Below are 18097 nucleotides of genomic sequence, written 5' to 3' on the forward strand. Positions count from 1 at the left end.
ATCACAATTGCAGTAAGCCAGGACTCAGGCACTCTTTGTGCACTTGCGATGTTTTGAAAAAGGCGCTCAATAAAAGGGGCCCAGATTTGTGGATTTTTTTTAGCATCACATTGCTAATCATATCTGGCCCAGCAGCGCGCGAGTTTTTGAGTGTTTTAATAGCATCCACAATTTCAGTTTGTGACATTTGAACATCCCACGGCACTAGTTTGGCTTCAAGAGCTAACATCGGCACCATAGACTGGTTATTAAAGACTGCTGTGAAGTGCTTGCACCAACTGTCACCAGTAATTGTATTCTGTGTTAGGTTTGTACTTATTGACGGCCCCATATTCAAGATTTTCCAAGTGTCTCGTGTGTTCTTGGTGACCAATAACTTCATCATGAGTTCAGTGCGGTCTTGCTCGACGATGAGTTTCTGGGATCTAATCCAGTTTCTATAGGTTGCTCTTCTTGTTTTGACTTCTTTGCGTATAATTGTCCATGAGACTTTTTTTGTTTTTTTAAACTGCGGATGTCACTTCTTAACGCTTTTTTTTTGGCATACATCACTTTGCTAAACCAATGATTGTGAATTGTAGGTTGACTAGGTACCGCGTTGTTAGTTGTTTTATGTATTGCTAACAGCGGCATGTAGTCGACCCCACTTGGCAGGTTTATCAGGTTTTCTGTTAAGGTGCATATCTTCTTGATGCTCAATCTTAGGCGATTGCCACTTGGATGTGCCTCAACTTGGACCAGATATCAGAGTACAGATTTGGGCCCTGGCAATAGGCAATCTAGTTTTAGTATCCTATGATCGCTCTTTGTTGAGCTTATGGACTGCAGAGAGCTTGTCTTTTCTTCAAGATTCCTGGACACCCAGAAGTAATCAATAATACTGTGCAAAGATTTACGATGCCATGTCGGTTGAGCCGGCATATCACCTCTCACTCTACCATTCAACATCACACAGTTATGCGTCTCCATTAGAGTGGACCAATGTTGTTCCTTCGCACCTAGATCCTCATGTGTGAGATGGCTATAGATGTTAGACTGAGGATCACACTTGAACCAAGACCCATTTAAGTCTCCACAGCAGATGATTGTCAGGTTATGATATTTCATCAGCGCGTCATCCATTAGGCCACTGATCGCAGAGATGTAGTCCGCTTCTTGCATTTTCGCTGGATTCCAATAACAATTTATCAGTAGCAGGGAATAAGAGACGTTTGGATTTTCAGTCTGTGAGTGCATTATAGAGCCTTGAATATATGGATTTGGATTGACACAACTTGGACTAGACCAATTTTGCGACAGTCGTATCATGGTCAATAGTTCTGCACTCGGGCGCCCTTGTTTGTTTTTAATGGCCGGGTTGATCATTGTGACAAATCCATCTCTCATTGGTGCATCGATCAACCAGGTCTCTTGCAAGCAAATAGCAAAGACATCATCTAAGGGGACCTCGAACTCCTGAAGCAGATGATGGTACCCTCGTGTGTTCCACGATATGATGGAAGAGGTGACGTCCTGGTGGCATAGTCATGGCTAATCCTGGTTCCGATTTCTCTGGAGACTAGCTTTTTTTTCTTTTCGGGTGTTTGAATCAGCTGGTTTCCCCTCAGAGAACATGCTATGACGTAGAGATCTCACCTCGGCTGGATTTATGTCGGCCGAACTTAATACCGACTGATTGGAATCACTGGTCCAGGCTTGCTTTTCTGGTTCAACCGAAATATCAAAACCAAACAGCAGTAGATCTTCAGCTGATTTGAGGAGTGTATTGCGTACACCTGCTGCGTCTGTGTGTAACAGCACAGCATCAGAGCAACATTCATTCACATATTCAACGATTTTAATGTCATCCGAGTTTATCAACCGCAGAGGAGGGATATGTTTGAATAGACGCAAGACATTTGTTCGATTCAGATTCAATTCATTGTCGTCTTTATGGATATTTTGAAGCCTCAATTTACACTTATGATTGTTTTGTCGCTGTAAGTGCGAAGCTTGAGACCTCCAAGTAGGACGAATTTGCTGGTTACGTTGCTTTGTAGTGAATTTTGGGTTTAGACTAGATGTAGCAGCCATGGAGTCTGAATCAGCCTTATGAGAAATGGTTGAACATCGACTTTTCACTGCTTGCCACTTCTCAGGTGAGCGACTTTGCCTTAAGTGAGTAACTTTGGAAGACCTCTGCATCTCGAGCGGATTTTCTTCACTGGCATCATGCGATAGTTCATCATCGCTCGAATTTGAGTACGTAGAAAGATCGCATAGGTCTGGCGCATCTGATTTCACCGAGATAACTGAGGAACTGTCGTCTGAGTTTAAATGACAACGCTTGGCACCTTGTTTCAGAGGTGGTTTCAAAACACACGTTTGTGCTGCTGAGAGACCATTCACATCCTCAATGTTGTGCTTAAAAAGCCCCAACCGCGGGGGAGTAGTCAGGTTTCTAATGAACCTTTTCGTAGAGGTGTGTGTTACCGGTTTTACTTTTTTAGCCATTGTAGTTTGCTTTACAGTTTGTGCTGCTGAGAGACCATTCACATCCTCAATGTTGTGCTTAAAAAGCCCCAACCACGGGGGAGTAGTCAGGTTTCTAATGAACCTTTTCGTAGAGGTGTGTGTTACCGGTTTTACTATTTTAGCCATTGTAGTTTGCTTTACAGTTTTGGCTTGAACTATGGGCTTGGATTTTATGCTAGCTGTATTTGAGTGTGCAGAGCAGCTTGCAATTTCGTTCTTTTTTACAGGTCCCCCAAAGATGCCGGCTATGGAAGGTACACTTTCCTGCACATCAGCTTGTATTGCGGCTGATGTTGCTCACGATGTAACTTGAGATGGCGGCTCCACTGCCACTACTACCGACATGGCGTCTGATGAACCATGCTGGTCGACCCTAGCCAAGATGTGGGAAGAACCAGCTGCAGCTGAGTGAGAGACATTTTGACTTATCACCTGCGGGACAGTGGGTGAATCATTTTGAAATGTCACTGAAACAGAGGAAGCACCACATTGCTTCTCAGCCTGCGACCTAGAGAAAGCGTTCAGCGATGGTACCGTACTATGCTTATCAGCTTTAGACTGGGTTGAACAATGACCTGAGTTGAGTAGGGGCGCAATCTCAGTCAGGACTTCCAAGAGACATTTTAACTGAAGATCGTGTCTCTCCTGTTGTAAGGTGACGAGGTCATTTAGACGAGAATTCCAGTGCGAGCTTGCGTCTTTTCCTGCTTGCACATCTTGCTGGATGAACTTAGTAAAGGAATCAATTTGGTCCAATTTAGATGTGAGATTCACTAATATGGCCCCTTGGTCTCTGATTGTTTCATTTAGCGACTCATACAGCTTAACAAACGGAATCATGGCTTGTGACGACTTTATTATGTAGCTGTATTGCAGCACCCACAGTTAGATTGATTTTTGAGTTTGGTGTTTTCTGTCCATCTTTAACTGGAGTTGGAGCTATTGGGTGCTCGAGGCCGGACGTGGAAGCTTTTGATGGAGTGGTTAGTAGCACTGGCGTAACAGGGGCGCCCGCAGCCCCCGCGGTGCGGGGGGGCCCGCGGTGTGGGGGGCCCCACCAGCACATGGCTGGGAGGGGGCCCCAGTAAAAAACAAAAATTAAAAAAAATATATATATATTTTTTTCTAAAAAAAAAAAAAAGTTTCTTTTGAAATTCACTCTGCATTCATAAAGAACATTTCTGTAACAGAAATAATTTCTTTATGAAGGCAGAGTGACTACAAAAAGAAACTTTCTTTTTGAAGTCTGAGGGCCCCCGTAACCCATGACATGGAAGACCCTAGGCTGGAGGCCTCCATGTCATGGGGTGGGGGGGGGGGGATTGGGAGCCCTATGCCTTCAAAAAGAAATTGTTTGTTTTTGAAGCCACTCAGCCATCATAAAGAAATTATTTTGATTATGGTTCGGTCCTTAACTGAAATAATTTCTTAATGAAGTTATAGTGACTTAAAAAAGAAACAATGCGGCTCATTCTGACCATGCCGGTCCGGAAACAACGGTGCTGGTAAGCTTACAGGCACTGTTGTTTCCGGACCGGCATATTACAGGTCTGCCTTGTGGGGCTGCCGTGCCCGACAGGTCTGACCCTGCCAGGCACAGGAGCCACGGTAGGCAGACCTGTCACGGAAGCACCGGCACCGTTAACAATGGTGCAGGTGCTTCTGTGTCCCCATTCCCGTGGAGTCTGGGGTTTAACGAAATTACCGGCACCTGATTTCCCAGCCGCCGGACTTGAAATAGCACGGTGGCACCGGGAAGTCAGGCCATAGTAATTTTTTATGGGTCTGGCGGCAACCCGCCGGTAGCACCGGCACGGTTACCGCTGGACCCGCAATGAGCCCCAATTTCTTTTTTAAGTAATAGGGCCCCCCCTCAACTCCATGAGGTGTGCGTGTATGAGTCTATGGTGAAAGGGTGCACACTCAAATGTATAGCCGTCTGCCTGTGTGTGTATGGTGAAAGGGTGCACACTTAAATATATGGGTGGCTGTGGGGGTGTGCCTGCATGGTGAAAGGGTGCACACATAAATGTATAGGTGGCTACCTGTGTGAGTGTATGGTGAAAATGTGTGGATGACTGGGTGTGTATAAGGTGAATGGGGTGTGTGCTTGTGTACAGGGGCACAAGAAAACCTTCATTTTGGGGGGGCTAACCCTTCAAATGTTGGGAGAGGCGCTAACTTCACATGAGGTGGGCAGGGGGAAACTTATTTGTGTGGGCGCATCCAAATTATTTACGCATTTTAATGAGACTATTCTAGTGCAGATTCAATGTTACAAGCAGTTAACTTTCTCCTATAAGTCTCCTGTTCCCTCTCTACCCTTCCAATCACTCCCCTGGCATGCAAGTACTAAACCCACATCACGATTTCAATCGCCTAAACAATGTGGAATTTGAATGCAGGTACTAACAGTGAAATGCTTTACGTTGGTAATTGCTGGGTTCTTGTTAACAGCAAAAACCAGGTGCCGTTTAAAATCTGTGTCCTGTTCGGTCTGGCAACTGCTCTAAATGTTAGCCAAGTTGAGTCAATATAGCCCAAAATGTCAGGGGGGGTAGTGCTGAAGCCCAGTCAACTCAATGGTGTTGCGCTACTACTTGTGTTTAATGCCTTGCTTACTCCTAGCCCTATTCTTCCTCGTCCCAGTACTTATATACGAGGCAGTATGTGTGTTTGAGGCACTCTGCCTCATACAAAAGTACTGGGAAGAGGTAGAGGTACATGGAGGTAATGCCTGATTTAGCTACCTGTAATCTTCATCACTCCTAGTCCCACTGTTCCTCATCCCAGTACTTACCTATGAGGCAAGGAGCCTCATACGAAAGCTCTGGGACAAGGAAGAGGGACGCAGAGGTAATTCTGGGCCAAGGAGCTGATTGTGGTGGGTGGGAGGGAGAGTGGATGTGTGGGTGGGCAGGATTGTGTGATAAATCATAATGGTTGTCCATGTCCAGGCTAAGCAGGCATGATATGTGGTATTAGTGGCTAGAGAGGCATTTTGATTTAGCCAGTCTAGTCATTCCTCAGTTTGGTATGACTTTCTTTTAACTGGACATTTCTGATAAAGTAGTCCTGCTAACTTTAATTACCTGGCTAGATTGTCATTTGGGTGCTGCCAGTCTAGCCATTTCTTACTGCGGCATTGTATATTTTTCTGGGCATCTGTGATAAAATGATATGATGTGATTCAAGTCATTTATAATGCGCCTGTACACAAGTGTACACAAGGGAGGGATGATAGAGGTAGGACAAGACAAACGATCTCACTAGGCCTTGTGTCATTGTGAGAACGAGAAGTGCAAGGGAAAAGGGAGCAGGGAAGTGCAAGTGAGAGGGGAGGGGAAAACAGGACAGCAATGATCTCAGTAAGTGCAGCCAGGGCAGAGCAGCTATTGGTTGTGCAAGGAGAACAATGGACTGCAGGGTTACAGTTACAGCCCCTAAGTGCATGGTAGGCCCGGAGGCATTGCAAGGGTGACCAATCAAGAAAGAGCCTGGACTCAGAGAGACTCTGAGGGTAGCCAAGCAGCCAGTCAGTACAGCAGACAGGTAGGTCAGGTAGGTCAGCAGGGGGGGAGAGAGAGCGAAAGCAGCAGAGAAGAGGAAAGCTTTTAGCTGCTTCCGAAACTTCAGGTTGTCCGCCTCAAGTTTGAGAGGGGCAGGGAGGCCATTCCAGTTGGAGGCACCAGCAGAGGAGAGAGGTCTACCCCCACTCTCTGCCTGGAGAAATGTCTAAGCCTTAGAGAGTTGGAGGTAGCTGAGTGAAGGGTTAGAGAAAGAAGGTATTTTGGAAGAGAGCATTGGATTTAGTGTTGGCACTGGCCCCAGAAAGCCTTGTGGGCAATGCAAAGGTTCTTGAACTTGATCCTTGCAGCCAGTGGAGAAATTTCAGGGCTGGAGAAATACAATCCCAGGGCTTGAGGCCAAGGCTAAGTCTTGCAGTCCTGTTCTGGATTATTTGCAGATGACGGAGACTAGAGGAAGACAGATTGAGAAAGTGGCTGTTGCAGTAGTCCAGCTTAGAGACAGTGAGCTTCTGGTGGAGAGTGAGAAAGGGAAGAGTCCCTTTGAGGAGGAGCAGCTGGTAGTGGGACTTCTTGGTGATGTCCGAGATGTTAGGAGAGAAAGAGAGTGTGGCTTTGAAGATGACACCAAGGTTTTTTGCCTCGCAGGAAGGCAAAGGAAGAGGGCCCAAGGTGGTCTGCTATAGTGCGAGAGGAAACACAGTGGCAAGGGTCCCAATGAGAAGGATCTCTGTCTTACTGGCATTAAGGCAGAGATTGTTGGAGGTGCACCAATCCTGAATCGTGGATAGACAGTCAGGAATGAGCAAGAGAGGAGAGGAGGATGAGGGGAGCCTGAAGGAAAGCTGAGTCATCCGCACAACATTGAAAGTTAGAGGATAAGGTAGAGATCAGGGAGGCCAAAGTGGCCAAGTAGAGGTTGAAAAACCAGCGTGAGAGGATAGAGCCCTGGGGAATGCCACAGGTAGAGAGAGGTGGCAGAGAGAATGGGACCACGATCGACCTGGGAGCGGAGTGGCGGTCCAAGTGGAAGTAGGTCAGTCACTCTAGGGTCTGATCTGTGATGCCCAGGTTCTCACAGAGTCGATTGATCAGGATGGGGATGTTGACCCTGTCGAAAGCAGAGGAAAGATGAAGGATGAGAATAGAAGGAATGCTGGAATCAAGGTTAGAGAGCAGCACAGGTGTTAAGGAGAGCAGTTTCCATGCCTCTGGCAGCTCTGAAGCCAGACTGATGGTCATGGAGACAACCAACAGATTCAGTGTGGAGAGTAAGCTGGGAGATGGCAAGCTGTTCCAAGAGTTTGCTCAGGAAAGGTGGAGATTGAGCGATAGTTTTCCAGCAGGTAGGATCAGCAGACTGCTTCTTGAGGAGTGGGTGCACAAGGGAGTGCTCAAAGGGAGAGGGGAACATTGCAGTGGCAAAAGAGTGATTACAGAAATCGGCCAAGGCTGGAGCGAGGGTGTCAATATGGGCTTTGATGGTTCTGGAGGAGCAGCGGAGCACCTGTTTGGACGACACTTTCATAGATCGGACTTGTCTAGAAACCTCATCAGGTGTTGTCAGAGAGAAAGAGGAAAAAGGAGGAGGAGAGAAGAGATGGCCAAAATGGGCCGAGAGAGGAAGAGGACATAGAGGACAGGATGTCCTGAGATTTAGCAGAGAAATGAGAGGCCAGAGCTGTACAGAGGGCATGGGAGGGAACAGAAGAGGTATAGACCACAACAGGATTGACCAGTTCCTTGCAGATTTTAAAGAGTTTGGCCGTGTTGTTCGAGGCCATGAAGACACATGCTTTATTGTGTGCTCTCTTCTTGATGAGTGTTATTGCTTTGACTGGCATTTTGCTGAAAACAGTCTAGGTATGTCCAAATGTGGCCTGGCATTCTGTACTATAATGTTATTACGTGTTTACACTGGTCTACATTGTGCAGCCAGTTGGAAGCATTAATGTTCCTGTGCACTGTTGGTGACTTGCATGTATTGGATTGTGTTACCCTACAAAACAATTGCAAACACTTTGGCTTTATAGCCAATTTATCTCAGAAAGTGTGCTGTATATTGCATTAAAACACATATTTATATCTTTTTCCTAGTGCAGTGTGCGGCATACCCCTTCAGCAGCACGTTCATGCGTATTGTGCAAGCGTGACAGTCTAGGCCGGCCCAGAGTGTGGCGCAACCCGTGATTTGTTGCCGAGTTGGGGGGCCCCCTCAGCTTGGCTCGCAGGGGGGCCCCCACATTTTGTGTTACGCCACTGGTTAGTAGTGTTGAAAAATTTGGACCTGGTAAACAACTGTTGCCTTCTCGTTGTTTCGCTGTACTCGACAAGTACAAAGGTTTGACTTTTTCTTGGAGACCAGGACACGGGGTTGTTTGAGGTGTCAATGTAGATGTGGCCAACAGGGTTGTAATCGGATGTGCCACAGGTTTCTGGCCCATGTGAATCGTCCGAGGATTGAAGTTCGGACGATCATTGGGCAGGCGCTGCTGGACTGGAATATCGTCAGACAACCCGTTTTGTGGCCGATGTTGTACTTGCCTGTCCACTTTAGATGCAGAAGGGGCCAATATTGCCCTCTCGGGCATGCCACCAGAGATTTGAGAGGGCAATGCTGGGGCTACAGCAGACTGCAGCATGTGCACCTTAGTATGAGTACTTGATTCGCTGAACTTTAATACTGGCAATTTCAAGGCCTTTGATGCCTCAAGCAGATCATTGTTTTCCACCGGCCCTGTTGTCGGCCGCAAGATTTTTTTGGGGTCAGGGTTTTTGATACCTGAAACAAGGGAAATCCGATCTGTTGTGCCATCAATAGGAGCATGCTGCGTGGTCAGTGTGGAACTTAAATCAGCTATGGTGAGGTTTTCCGGCTCATCATTTGCATGCATTTCAGAACGTTCGCATGCATCAACCCCCCCCCTGGACCGCAGGGCAGATAGAAAGTGCCCCTGATACTCCTGCTACGTTGGCTTTGTCTTGCGTAGCCGACGTGGCGCTTATAATTTCACCGTCCGTAAGATCAAAGGGGGAAAAATAGAATTCAGGTAGAGGAGTTTTCTCAGCATGTGGGACCTATGCCACCTCACCATCATCTGGTAGCATGGGGATCGGTGCAAGGTCAGTAAGGGAGAGTAATACCAATGGTCTTGATGTGGATTGGGGGGGTACTGAGCCTACTGGGATAGGGATAGGAATTGGAATTTGATCGCAAATGTCAGATCCACCTTGCGTAGCAGTAGGCTCAGAATGGACCATAGAGTCATCAAGGTGCACTTGGGCAATAGTCAGAGGCATAGCTAGAGAACCCACAGTCATCGCGCATGCAACAGGCTTACCTTGTAGCTTTTTGCTTGTAGCAGCAACTACAGCAGAATTTGCCGGCAGGGCAGTCCAGGGGTTTAACATCTGACGTTGCTGAAGCGTCTTGTGGCGTGTCTGCGGCCCGCTCGAGAGTGAGGCTTTTGGCATGGCAACCATCGCCCCCGGTCGCCTCTGGACAAATTGATAATCAACCGGACTCAGCACCCAAAGCCCAGTGCCAAACAGCAGCAAAACAGTTCTTGCCGCCGAAAAAATGCGCCGCCCTTTACTCCGCGGCCGGGCTTAACGCCGCAAGGGTGGCTGGGGCTGCAATTTCTGTCGGGGAACAAGTCACGTGACCGCACACGTGAGCGCCGATGCGCTCCGCCTCCTCCAGGAAGCGAGCACGGATTTTTCACGGCAAGAGTCTTCCAAGACTCGCAGTGCCAGCGCCAGGAAGCAGAGTTAAAGTAAGTAAACGTTCCTTCAAGGAAAAGCAGCTTCCTCAGCTACACCTTTAAATACACACCTCATTCGATGCCGTACATGCTGTACTCAAATACTCGATGCAATACACTGGCTACACTCAAAGGTTACGCTAAATTAAATACACTGGCTATACTAAAAAATTCAGCTAAGTTCAATACAGTGGCTATACTCAAAAGTCCAGCTAAATTCAATACACTGGCTATAATCAAACATTCAAAAATGTAGCTAAGTTCAATACAGTGGCTATACTCAAATTCAGCTAAATGTAATACATGTATTATACAAAAAAAAATCTGCTACATTGAATAAGGTGGCTATACTCAAATGTTCAGCTAAATTCAATGCACTGGCTATACTGTGAAATTCAGCGAAGTTAAATGCAGTGGCTATATTAAACAAATAAGCTAAATTCAATATAGTGGCTGTGCTCAAATTCAGCTATATTTAATACAATGGCTATACTCAAAAATTCAGCTACATGTAATATGGTGGATATACACAAAAATCCAACTATTCAGCAAAGTTCAATGCAATGGCTATACTCAAATTCAGCTACATTTAAGACACTGGTCATGCTTAAAATGCACCTCAATTCAATGTTGTGGCTAACTATAGTAAACTTTGGAGAGCACCATTTTAAAATTAATCTTTTGCAACCTACAGCAACTTTTGCAAAGTAGCAAAAAGAGATTGTTCAACTGCCAGTCTGAAAATGAACACAGGGCCACATTGTATGACTATACTTACAAATTGAAGCCCACCCTCACTTAAGAATATTCCCAATGCCTACCCAGGTACCCGCACCCCTATTGAACTAGGTAGCGCCCATGGGCGTCAAGCTTTGTCGGTAGCCTAAGCCTCGTGACCAGAGTACAGATTCTGTGGTGCCATGACCCACTACGCTTCATTTTTCTAGAAGAACATTGCCATTTGCTCGCTCAGAAGCAGCAGCCAGATGGAAGCACACAAACAGGCATAGAGAAGGGATGCCATGTGCTGCTCTCTGGCCTTTTGCATGGAGGAGTGATAGAATTCCCATTGGGTATGGAACATTCATATGGAATTTCAGTGGCATGCCTCTTATCGTTCATACAAGGAAAAAGACAATATGTCCACTCAAATTGTCTCTGCAACCACACAGGTTATGATATGATATGGCATTTGTAACGCGTCTATACACAAGTGTTTCAAGGCGCGCCTCTAGGGGTAACCCCTTTATAGGGGTTACCCCTATAGAGCATGTATTGCTATGGTAAATGTTTCTTTCCTATAGAACACATTCCTATTTCCGGTATAACAACTATGCTCAGTGTACATACAGTTCATAGCGCCGATTCTGCACAGAAATAACACAGGGTTTTATTATATCCCAAACAATGCCAGCATCTGATCAAGCATCAGTATTCTTTGCTGCTTAAAACCTACATAGAATGTAGTGCATTCCTTGGGCCAGGAGAATGTGTGCATTCATTGGGTCAGGAGAATGTATGCATTCATTGGACCAGGACAATGTGTGCATTCCTTGGTTCAGGACAATGTGTGCATTCTTTGTGTCAGGAGTCAGGAGAATGTGTGCATTCTTTTGGTGAGGAGAATGTGTGCATTCATTGGGCCAGTAGAATATGCGCATTTTTTGGGTCAGGAGAATCTATGCAATTCCTTGGGTCAGGAGAATGTGTGCATTCATTGGGCCAGGAGAATGTGTGCATTCCTTGTGTCAGGAGAATATGTGCATTCCTTTGGTCAGGAAAATGTGTGCATTCTTTGTGTCAGGAGTCAGGAGAATTTGTACATTCCTTGGATCAGGAGAATGTGTGCATTCATTGCACCAGGAGAATGTATGCATTCATTGGGCCAGGAGAATGTATGCATTCTTTGCGTCAGGAGAATCTGTGCATTTCTTGGGCCAGGAGAATGTGCGCATTCATTGGACCAGGAGAATGTGTGCATTCCCAGTTCCAGGAGAATGTGTGCATTACTTGGGTCAGAGCTTTGCGTCTGGTCAGACTGGCATCATCCGACTGCTGCCATTTGCTTTCCTGTTGATCAGCTTCAATGCCCTTTGATGAGAAATCATGGACTAGAACTCACGGCTTGGTGGTAGTAACTTACCGTCAGCCAGTACTACGTCACGCAACTTTTCCAGTCGTTCTGCAAACTGGGCCACGTCGGCCAGGAGCTGCGAGATATCCTCTGGTTCGATGAAGGGCCCCTCACCACTGTCCAAGGGGCTGTGGCCCACTGGCTTGTGGTTCTTGTTGGCCCCCCAGCTGTTTGGGGAGGTGAGTGGGATGCCAGCCGCACTGGCATGGCGGCTGAGGCTAGTGGGCCTCTTGAGTGTGCCGGACGAGCTTGGACTGCTGCTGAGTTTGGTGATTCCTGGGGCCAAGAGCTCAGTGGGGCCTGGGGTCAGCGGTGGCTGTGATTCAGAACCATCTTTGCGAGGCAGTTCCTATGGAGTTAAAAAAGAGGACACATCAGCCAGTCAGTAAAGGATATTACAAAATAAAGATCTGCAAACTATTCGATTTTTCAAGCAGTCCTCACAAATTCTAGCCTTGAATCCAGACTAAAGAGTACATCTCAAGACACTATGAGAACACTTCATCAACTGTCAAGCACCAGAATGTTTTCAGCCTAGTGTTACTAATGCAAGAGCGATATGTGATGTCACACACAGTCGGCCCATGGCCCCACAGATGCTGACAGCAAGCTGAAATTTCTTCTCCAGAACTGAGGCCTAACCCTCAAACAGCAAGCTCTGTGTCCCAGACTCTTTGGCAGAAAGATCAGGGTTGCAGACTCATTGGCAGAATATTCGGGGCCCAGACTGACCAACAAGAAGGTCCAGGTAATCCCAATTACAGCTTGTCTCCTAACTCACACCAATCTGATCTTTCACCAATGAACGATTGCTGACAGCAAGCTCTGCGGTCTCTCAAGTTACAGCCTGACAGTCTTCATACATAGTAGTGCAAGCCTGATCCTTTTCTCATACTGCAGCATAATTGCCTCTGCACTTACTGATACCAGGATGGCCCATCAGTAGATCTGCAGCTTCATACGCTCCACACTCCCTTACACCAAACGTAGCTCTTCCCATCATGACAGTTTCGGGAGCCTCACTATTACACCACGCTGTGTGCGCTCTTACCCAGTACAAGACCCTGGCTCACTGACACCAAGTTCAGCTGTCCTCAGTACTACAGTAGTACTCTTAAGCAGACCACAGATCAGGCAAGCCTGTAATTAAAAGAACAGTGACCATGGTGGAAGTATGATGTAGGATTGCAGGCTATTTGGGAACACTACAGTGTACACTAAAGGTACTGGATGTGGAGAGCAGTACACTGTAGGCAGGAAGTACTGGATGTGGCAAGCAGTGCAGTGGGGGAGTGGTAGGTGTGCTTGCTTTTGGGTGACGTACAGTATGTTGTATGAGTACTGACTGTGGGGTACAGTACAGTGTGGTGCCGGAGTGCCTGCAACAGGGAGAAGTACAGAATGAAAAATGAGTACTGTCTATGCAGTGCAGCATGGTGTACTGTAGGACTGCTTGCTATAAGGGCAAAGTACTGTGTAATGTGGGAGGGTTTGCTATGGGAAGTAGCACAGTAGGGTGTGTGAATGCTTTCTGTGGGCGGGGGGCAGTTCAGTGCCGTGTGTTATCTGGGTTGATGTGAGTTTTTGGTTGCCAAATCACATTGAAGGAAGGGTCTAGCCACTTTCTTTGTGGAGTGGGGTGATCCCAACATTGGCTTTGGCTTTCTTTGAAGGCCCTCGGATTGGTCCCTCAGATGTGGGTTCAACTTTTTGGAGAGCTCTGTCCCCTGCATCCCTTTAATGGGTACCTCCCACTCTTCTTACGGTTCCATCTATTCCTTACATCTAGATATGGGCCAGGGGCATATATGTGGGCAGCTCTCACAGGCCCTTCGGTCCTGATCCTTCAAGTGCTTTGAAGACAGTGGATAAGACTTTCAATACGATTCTCTGCTCCAGTGAGTGCCACTTGAGTTCCCTCAAGGCTCAAGTGGTGTGGCCAGGTTCATTCCTGCTCAGGTCTCACCTGAGAGCCTGGTTCTGGATACTATGCTATTTTCCCCCCTGAATCTCTCTTTGAAGCTTTCCCATGTACAATGTTACCCTATTCTAGTGACCTAGGCCCGGAAGAGAACACCCCAGTTTTACCTTAGCAGCAGTGTTGGTGCTTTTCTGAGAAGCCCGAGCTGATGCTGTATGGGGCAGCTGTGATCGGCAATGGGAGACAGAGGTTAGGGTCAAGCATGTCAAGCATGTTATGCCATGGTGGTGCTTGTCCCCAACTCCTCTTATGTTCGGGGCCTCCAGTGATCACGGCCTCAGTTTTGTCATTTCTTTTTTTAATAATTGTAATTGGTTATTTATAACGTGCTTAATACCTAGAGGTTTCGAAGCGCGGACCTGGGGATCAAACCTGTGTTGCTCCACGTCATCTTGCTTCCAAGGTTAGCGCGTTGCCCTTGAGCTATCCTCCATAGATTTTCAAACTCGTTCAGAGATGGCTGTCCCTCATCCAGAATTAGATGCTCTCTGCACATGCTAAAAGTATATTGCATTGGTCAGGGTTCTGTCCCAGCTGAATGGGGATCTGTGTTTCTGCGTACATGTGGAATTTGAATGGTAGCTGGTGTTAGCTGATTGCCTACGCTAACAGGTGCATATAGGTAATCAAAAGGAGCATTGAGGAGGCAGAATCTTGGGGTAAACCAAAGGGGATGTGATTGGTCGAGAAAGTGGTATTAGCAATCCGTATCTGATGGCTCTTATCAGTGAGGCAGCAGGAGATCCAATGAAGTCCACAGTCAAAAGCCCCAGCTCATTGTTCAAGCCCGTCCAGAAGACTCTCGTGGTCCACCTTGTGCTACACACTGGGCAGGTCCAGTAGGATCAGGCCTCCTTCTTGACCTGAGTCAAGGGATGTCAGGACGTGGTCTTATCGGATGTCTGCTTGTTTGGACCTGGTGGCCCTGTTTAGGCTGCAACCTGACCGAAAATCATGGAGGATGTGCACGGGTAGCTGCCGCATGATCTTGCAATTCATGATCTTGCTTGAAAATGGATGGTCGCATGTGGGGTGGTAATTAGCCAGGTGTTGGTGCCAGCTGTTCTTATATGTTTTATGTAGTAGAGTGATCGTTTTTTCCAGGGCCCTGAACAATAGAGGAAGGAAGTGTTGATTCACTGAGCCACGTCCACCGCTAGAATGTTGATGTTCTCCTCGATGAACGATGCCGGGCAGAGCTTCCACCGAAGGCTGCGGCCTCAATGCTTTCAGCTGAGAGACTTACACAGGGAATAATCATTGGTCAGAATCCATGGTGGTAAAAGGGAAACTGGCAATATTCTGGGTAGTGCGGGGTGTTCCCTAATCTGCCAGATTTTTGTTTAGGATAGAAGATCATGCCACGGTTTGTGGGAGCAAGCAGGGAGTTAGTTATTCACTGAATCCCTTTCTGCTACTTCTGCCAGGGTCTTGGCGTACTTGCTGGTTCGGGCGGCCAAGTGGATGATGCACTTGACATACAGAGTGTTGCGTTGACCGCTGGATCTCCCTATGGCACAGTGTACTGTAGGAGTGCTTGCTGCGGTGGGCAGTACAGTGCTTTAGGAGTGCTGGTGACGAGCAAGCGGCATAGTATGGTGTAGAAGTGCTTGTGGAAGGGAGTAGCATAGTATGGTGTAGGAGTGCTTGTGGAAGGGAGTAGCATAGTATGGTGTAGGAGTGCTTGTGGAAGGGAGTAGCATAGTATGGTGTAGGAGTGCTTGTGGCAGGGAGTAGCATAGTATGGTGTAGGAGTGCTTGTGGCAGGGAGTAGCATAGTATGGTGTAGGAGTGCTTGTGGCAGGGAGTAGCATAGTATGGTGTAGGAGTGCTTGTGGCAGGGAGTAGCATAGTATGGTGTAGGAGTGCTTGTGGCAGGGAGTAGCATAGTATGGTGTAGGAGTGCTTGTGGCAGGGAGTAGCATAGTATGGTGTAGGAGTGCTTACTGTGTGGAGCATCATCAGGTGGTGTAGGAGTGCTTGTGGCAGGGAGTAGCATAGTATGGTGTAGGAGTGCTTGTGGAAGGGAGTAGCATAGTATGGTGTAGGAGTGCTTGTGGAAGGGAGTAGCATAGTATGGTGTAGGAGTGCTTACTGTGTGGAGCATCATCAGGTGGTGTAGGAGTGCTTGTGGCAGGGAGTAGCATAGTATGGTGTAGGAGTGCTTGTGGAAGGGAGTAGCATAGTATGGTGTAGGAGTGCTTGTGGCAGGGAGTAGCATAGTATGGTGTAGGAGTGCTTGTGGAAGGGAGTAGCATAGTATGGTGTAGGAGTGCTTGTGGCAGGGAGTAGCATAGTATGGTGTAGGAGTGCTTGTGGCAGGGAGTAGCATAGTATGGTGTAGGAGTGCTTGTGGCAGGGAGTAGCATAGTATGGTGTAGGAGTGCTTGTGGCAGGGAGTAGCATAGTATGGTGTAGGAGTGCTTGTGGCAGGGAGTAGCATAGTATGGTGTAGGAGTGCTTGTGGCAGGGAGTAGCATAGTATGGTGTAGGAGTGCTTGTGGCAGGGAGTAGCATAGTATGGTGTAGGAGTGCTTGTGGCAGGGAGTAGCATAGTATGGTGTAGGAGTGCTTGTGGCAGGGAGTAGCATAGTATGGTGTAGAAGTGCTTGTGGCAGGGAGTAGCATAGTATGGTGTAGGAGTGCTTGTGGCAGGGAGTAGCATAGTATGGCGTAGGAGTGCTTGTGGCAGGGAGTAGCATAGTATGGTGTAGGAGTGCTTACTGTGTGGAGCATCATCAGGTGGCGTAGGAGTGCTTGTGGCAGGGAGTAGCATAGTATGGTGTAGGAGTGCTTGTGGAAGGGAGTAGCATAGTATGGTGTAGGAGTGCTTGTGGAAGGGAGTAGCATAGTATGGTGTAGGAGTGCTTGTGGCAGGGAGTAGCATAGTATGGTGTAGGAGTGCTTGTGGCAGGGAGTAGCATAGTATGGTGTAGGAGTGCTTGTGGCAGGGAGTAGCATAGTATGGTGTAGGAGTGCTTGTGGCAGGGAGTAGCATAGTATGGTGTAGGAGTGCTTGTGGCAGGGAGTAGCATAGTATGGTGTAGGAGTGCTTGTGGCAGGGAGTAGCATAGTATGGTGTAGGAGTGCTTGTGGCAGGGAGTAGCATAGTATGGTGTAGGAGTGCTTGTGGCAGGGAGTAGCATAGTATGGTGTAGGAGTGCTTGTGGCAGGGAGTAGCATAGTATGGTGTAGGAGTGCTTACTGTGTGGAGCATCATCAGGTGGTGTAGGAGTGCTTGTGGCAGGGAGTAGCATAGTATGGTGTAGGAGTGCTTGTGGAAGGGAGTAGCATAGTATGGTGTAGGAGTGCTTGTGGAAGGGAGTAGCATAGTATGGTGTAGGAGTGCTTACTGTGTGGAGCATCATCAGGTGGTGTAGGAGTGCTTGTGGCAGGGAGTAGCATAGTATGGTGTAGGAGTGCTTGTGGAAGGGAGTAGCATAGTATGGTGTAGGAGTGCTTGTGGCAGGGAGTAGCATAGTATGGTGTAGGAGTGCTTGTGGAAGGGAGTAGCATAGTATGGTGTAGGAGTGCTTGTGGCAGGGAGTAGCATAGTATGGTGTAGGAGTGCTTGTGGCAGGGAGTAGCATAGTATGGTGTAGGAGTGCTTGTGGCAGGGAGTAGCATAGTATGGTGTAGGAGTGCTTGTGGCAGGGAGTAGCATAGTATGGTGTAGGAGTGCTTGTGGCAGGGAGTAGCATAGTATGGTGTAGGAGTGCTTGTGGCAGGGAGTAGCATAGTATGGTGTAGGAGTGCTTGTGGCAGGGAGTAGCATAGTATGGTGTAGGAGTGCTTGTGGCAGGGAGTAGCATAGTATGGTGTAGGAGTGCTTGTGGCAGGGAGTAGCATAGTATGGTGTAGAAGTGCTTGTGGCAGGGAGTAGCATAGTATGGTGTAGGAGTGCTTGTGGCAGGGAGTAGCATAGTATGGTGTAGGAGTGCTTGTGGCAGGGAGTAGCATAGTATGGTGTAGGAGTGCTTACTGTGTGGAGCATCATCAGGTGGTGTAGGAGTGCTTGTGGCAGGGAGTAGCATAGTATGGTGTAGGAGTGCTTGTGGAAGGGAGTAGCATAGTATGGTGTAGGAGTGCTTGTGGCAGGGAGTAGCATAGTATGGTGTAGGAGTGCTTGTGGCAGGGAGTAGCATAGTATGGTGTAGGAGTGCTTGTGGCAGGGAGT

At 47.6% G+C, this 18097-nt stretch overlaps 1 protein-coding gene across 4 annotated transcripts in view; it reads right to left on the bottom strand.

The window, feature by feature from the left end:
* Positions 1-18097, bottom strand: part of ARHGAP45 (Rho GTPase activating protein 45) — a 471885-nt gene that overhangs the window by 352569 nt on the left and 101219 nt on the right. For all 4 annotated transcript variants that reach the window (XM_069647375.1, XM_069647391.1, XM_069647383.1 and 1 more), the window contains exon 2: positions 11949-12288. In XM_069647375.1, coding sequence (XP_069503476.1) covers positions 11949-12288 — 340 coding nt within the window. The remainder of the gene's footprint in view (positions 1-11948; positions 12289-18097) is intronic.

The sequence above is a fragment of the Ambystoma mexicanum genome, chromosome 1p, assembly GCF_040938575.1.
Source record: "Ambystoma mexicanum isolate Mex_15411 chromosome 1p, UKY_AmexF1_1, whole genome shotgun sequence".
In the NCBI taxonomy this organism is placed as follows: domain Eukaryota; kingdom Metazoa; phylum Chordata; class Amphibia; order Caudata; family Ambystomatidae; genus Ambystoma; species Ambystoma mexicanum.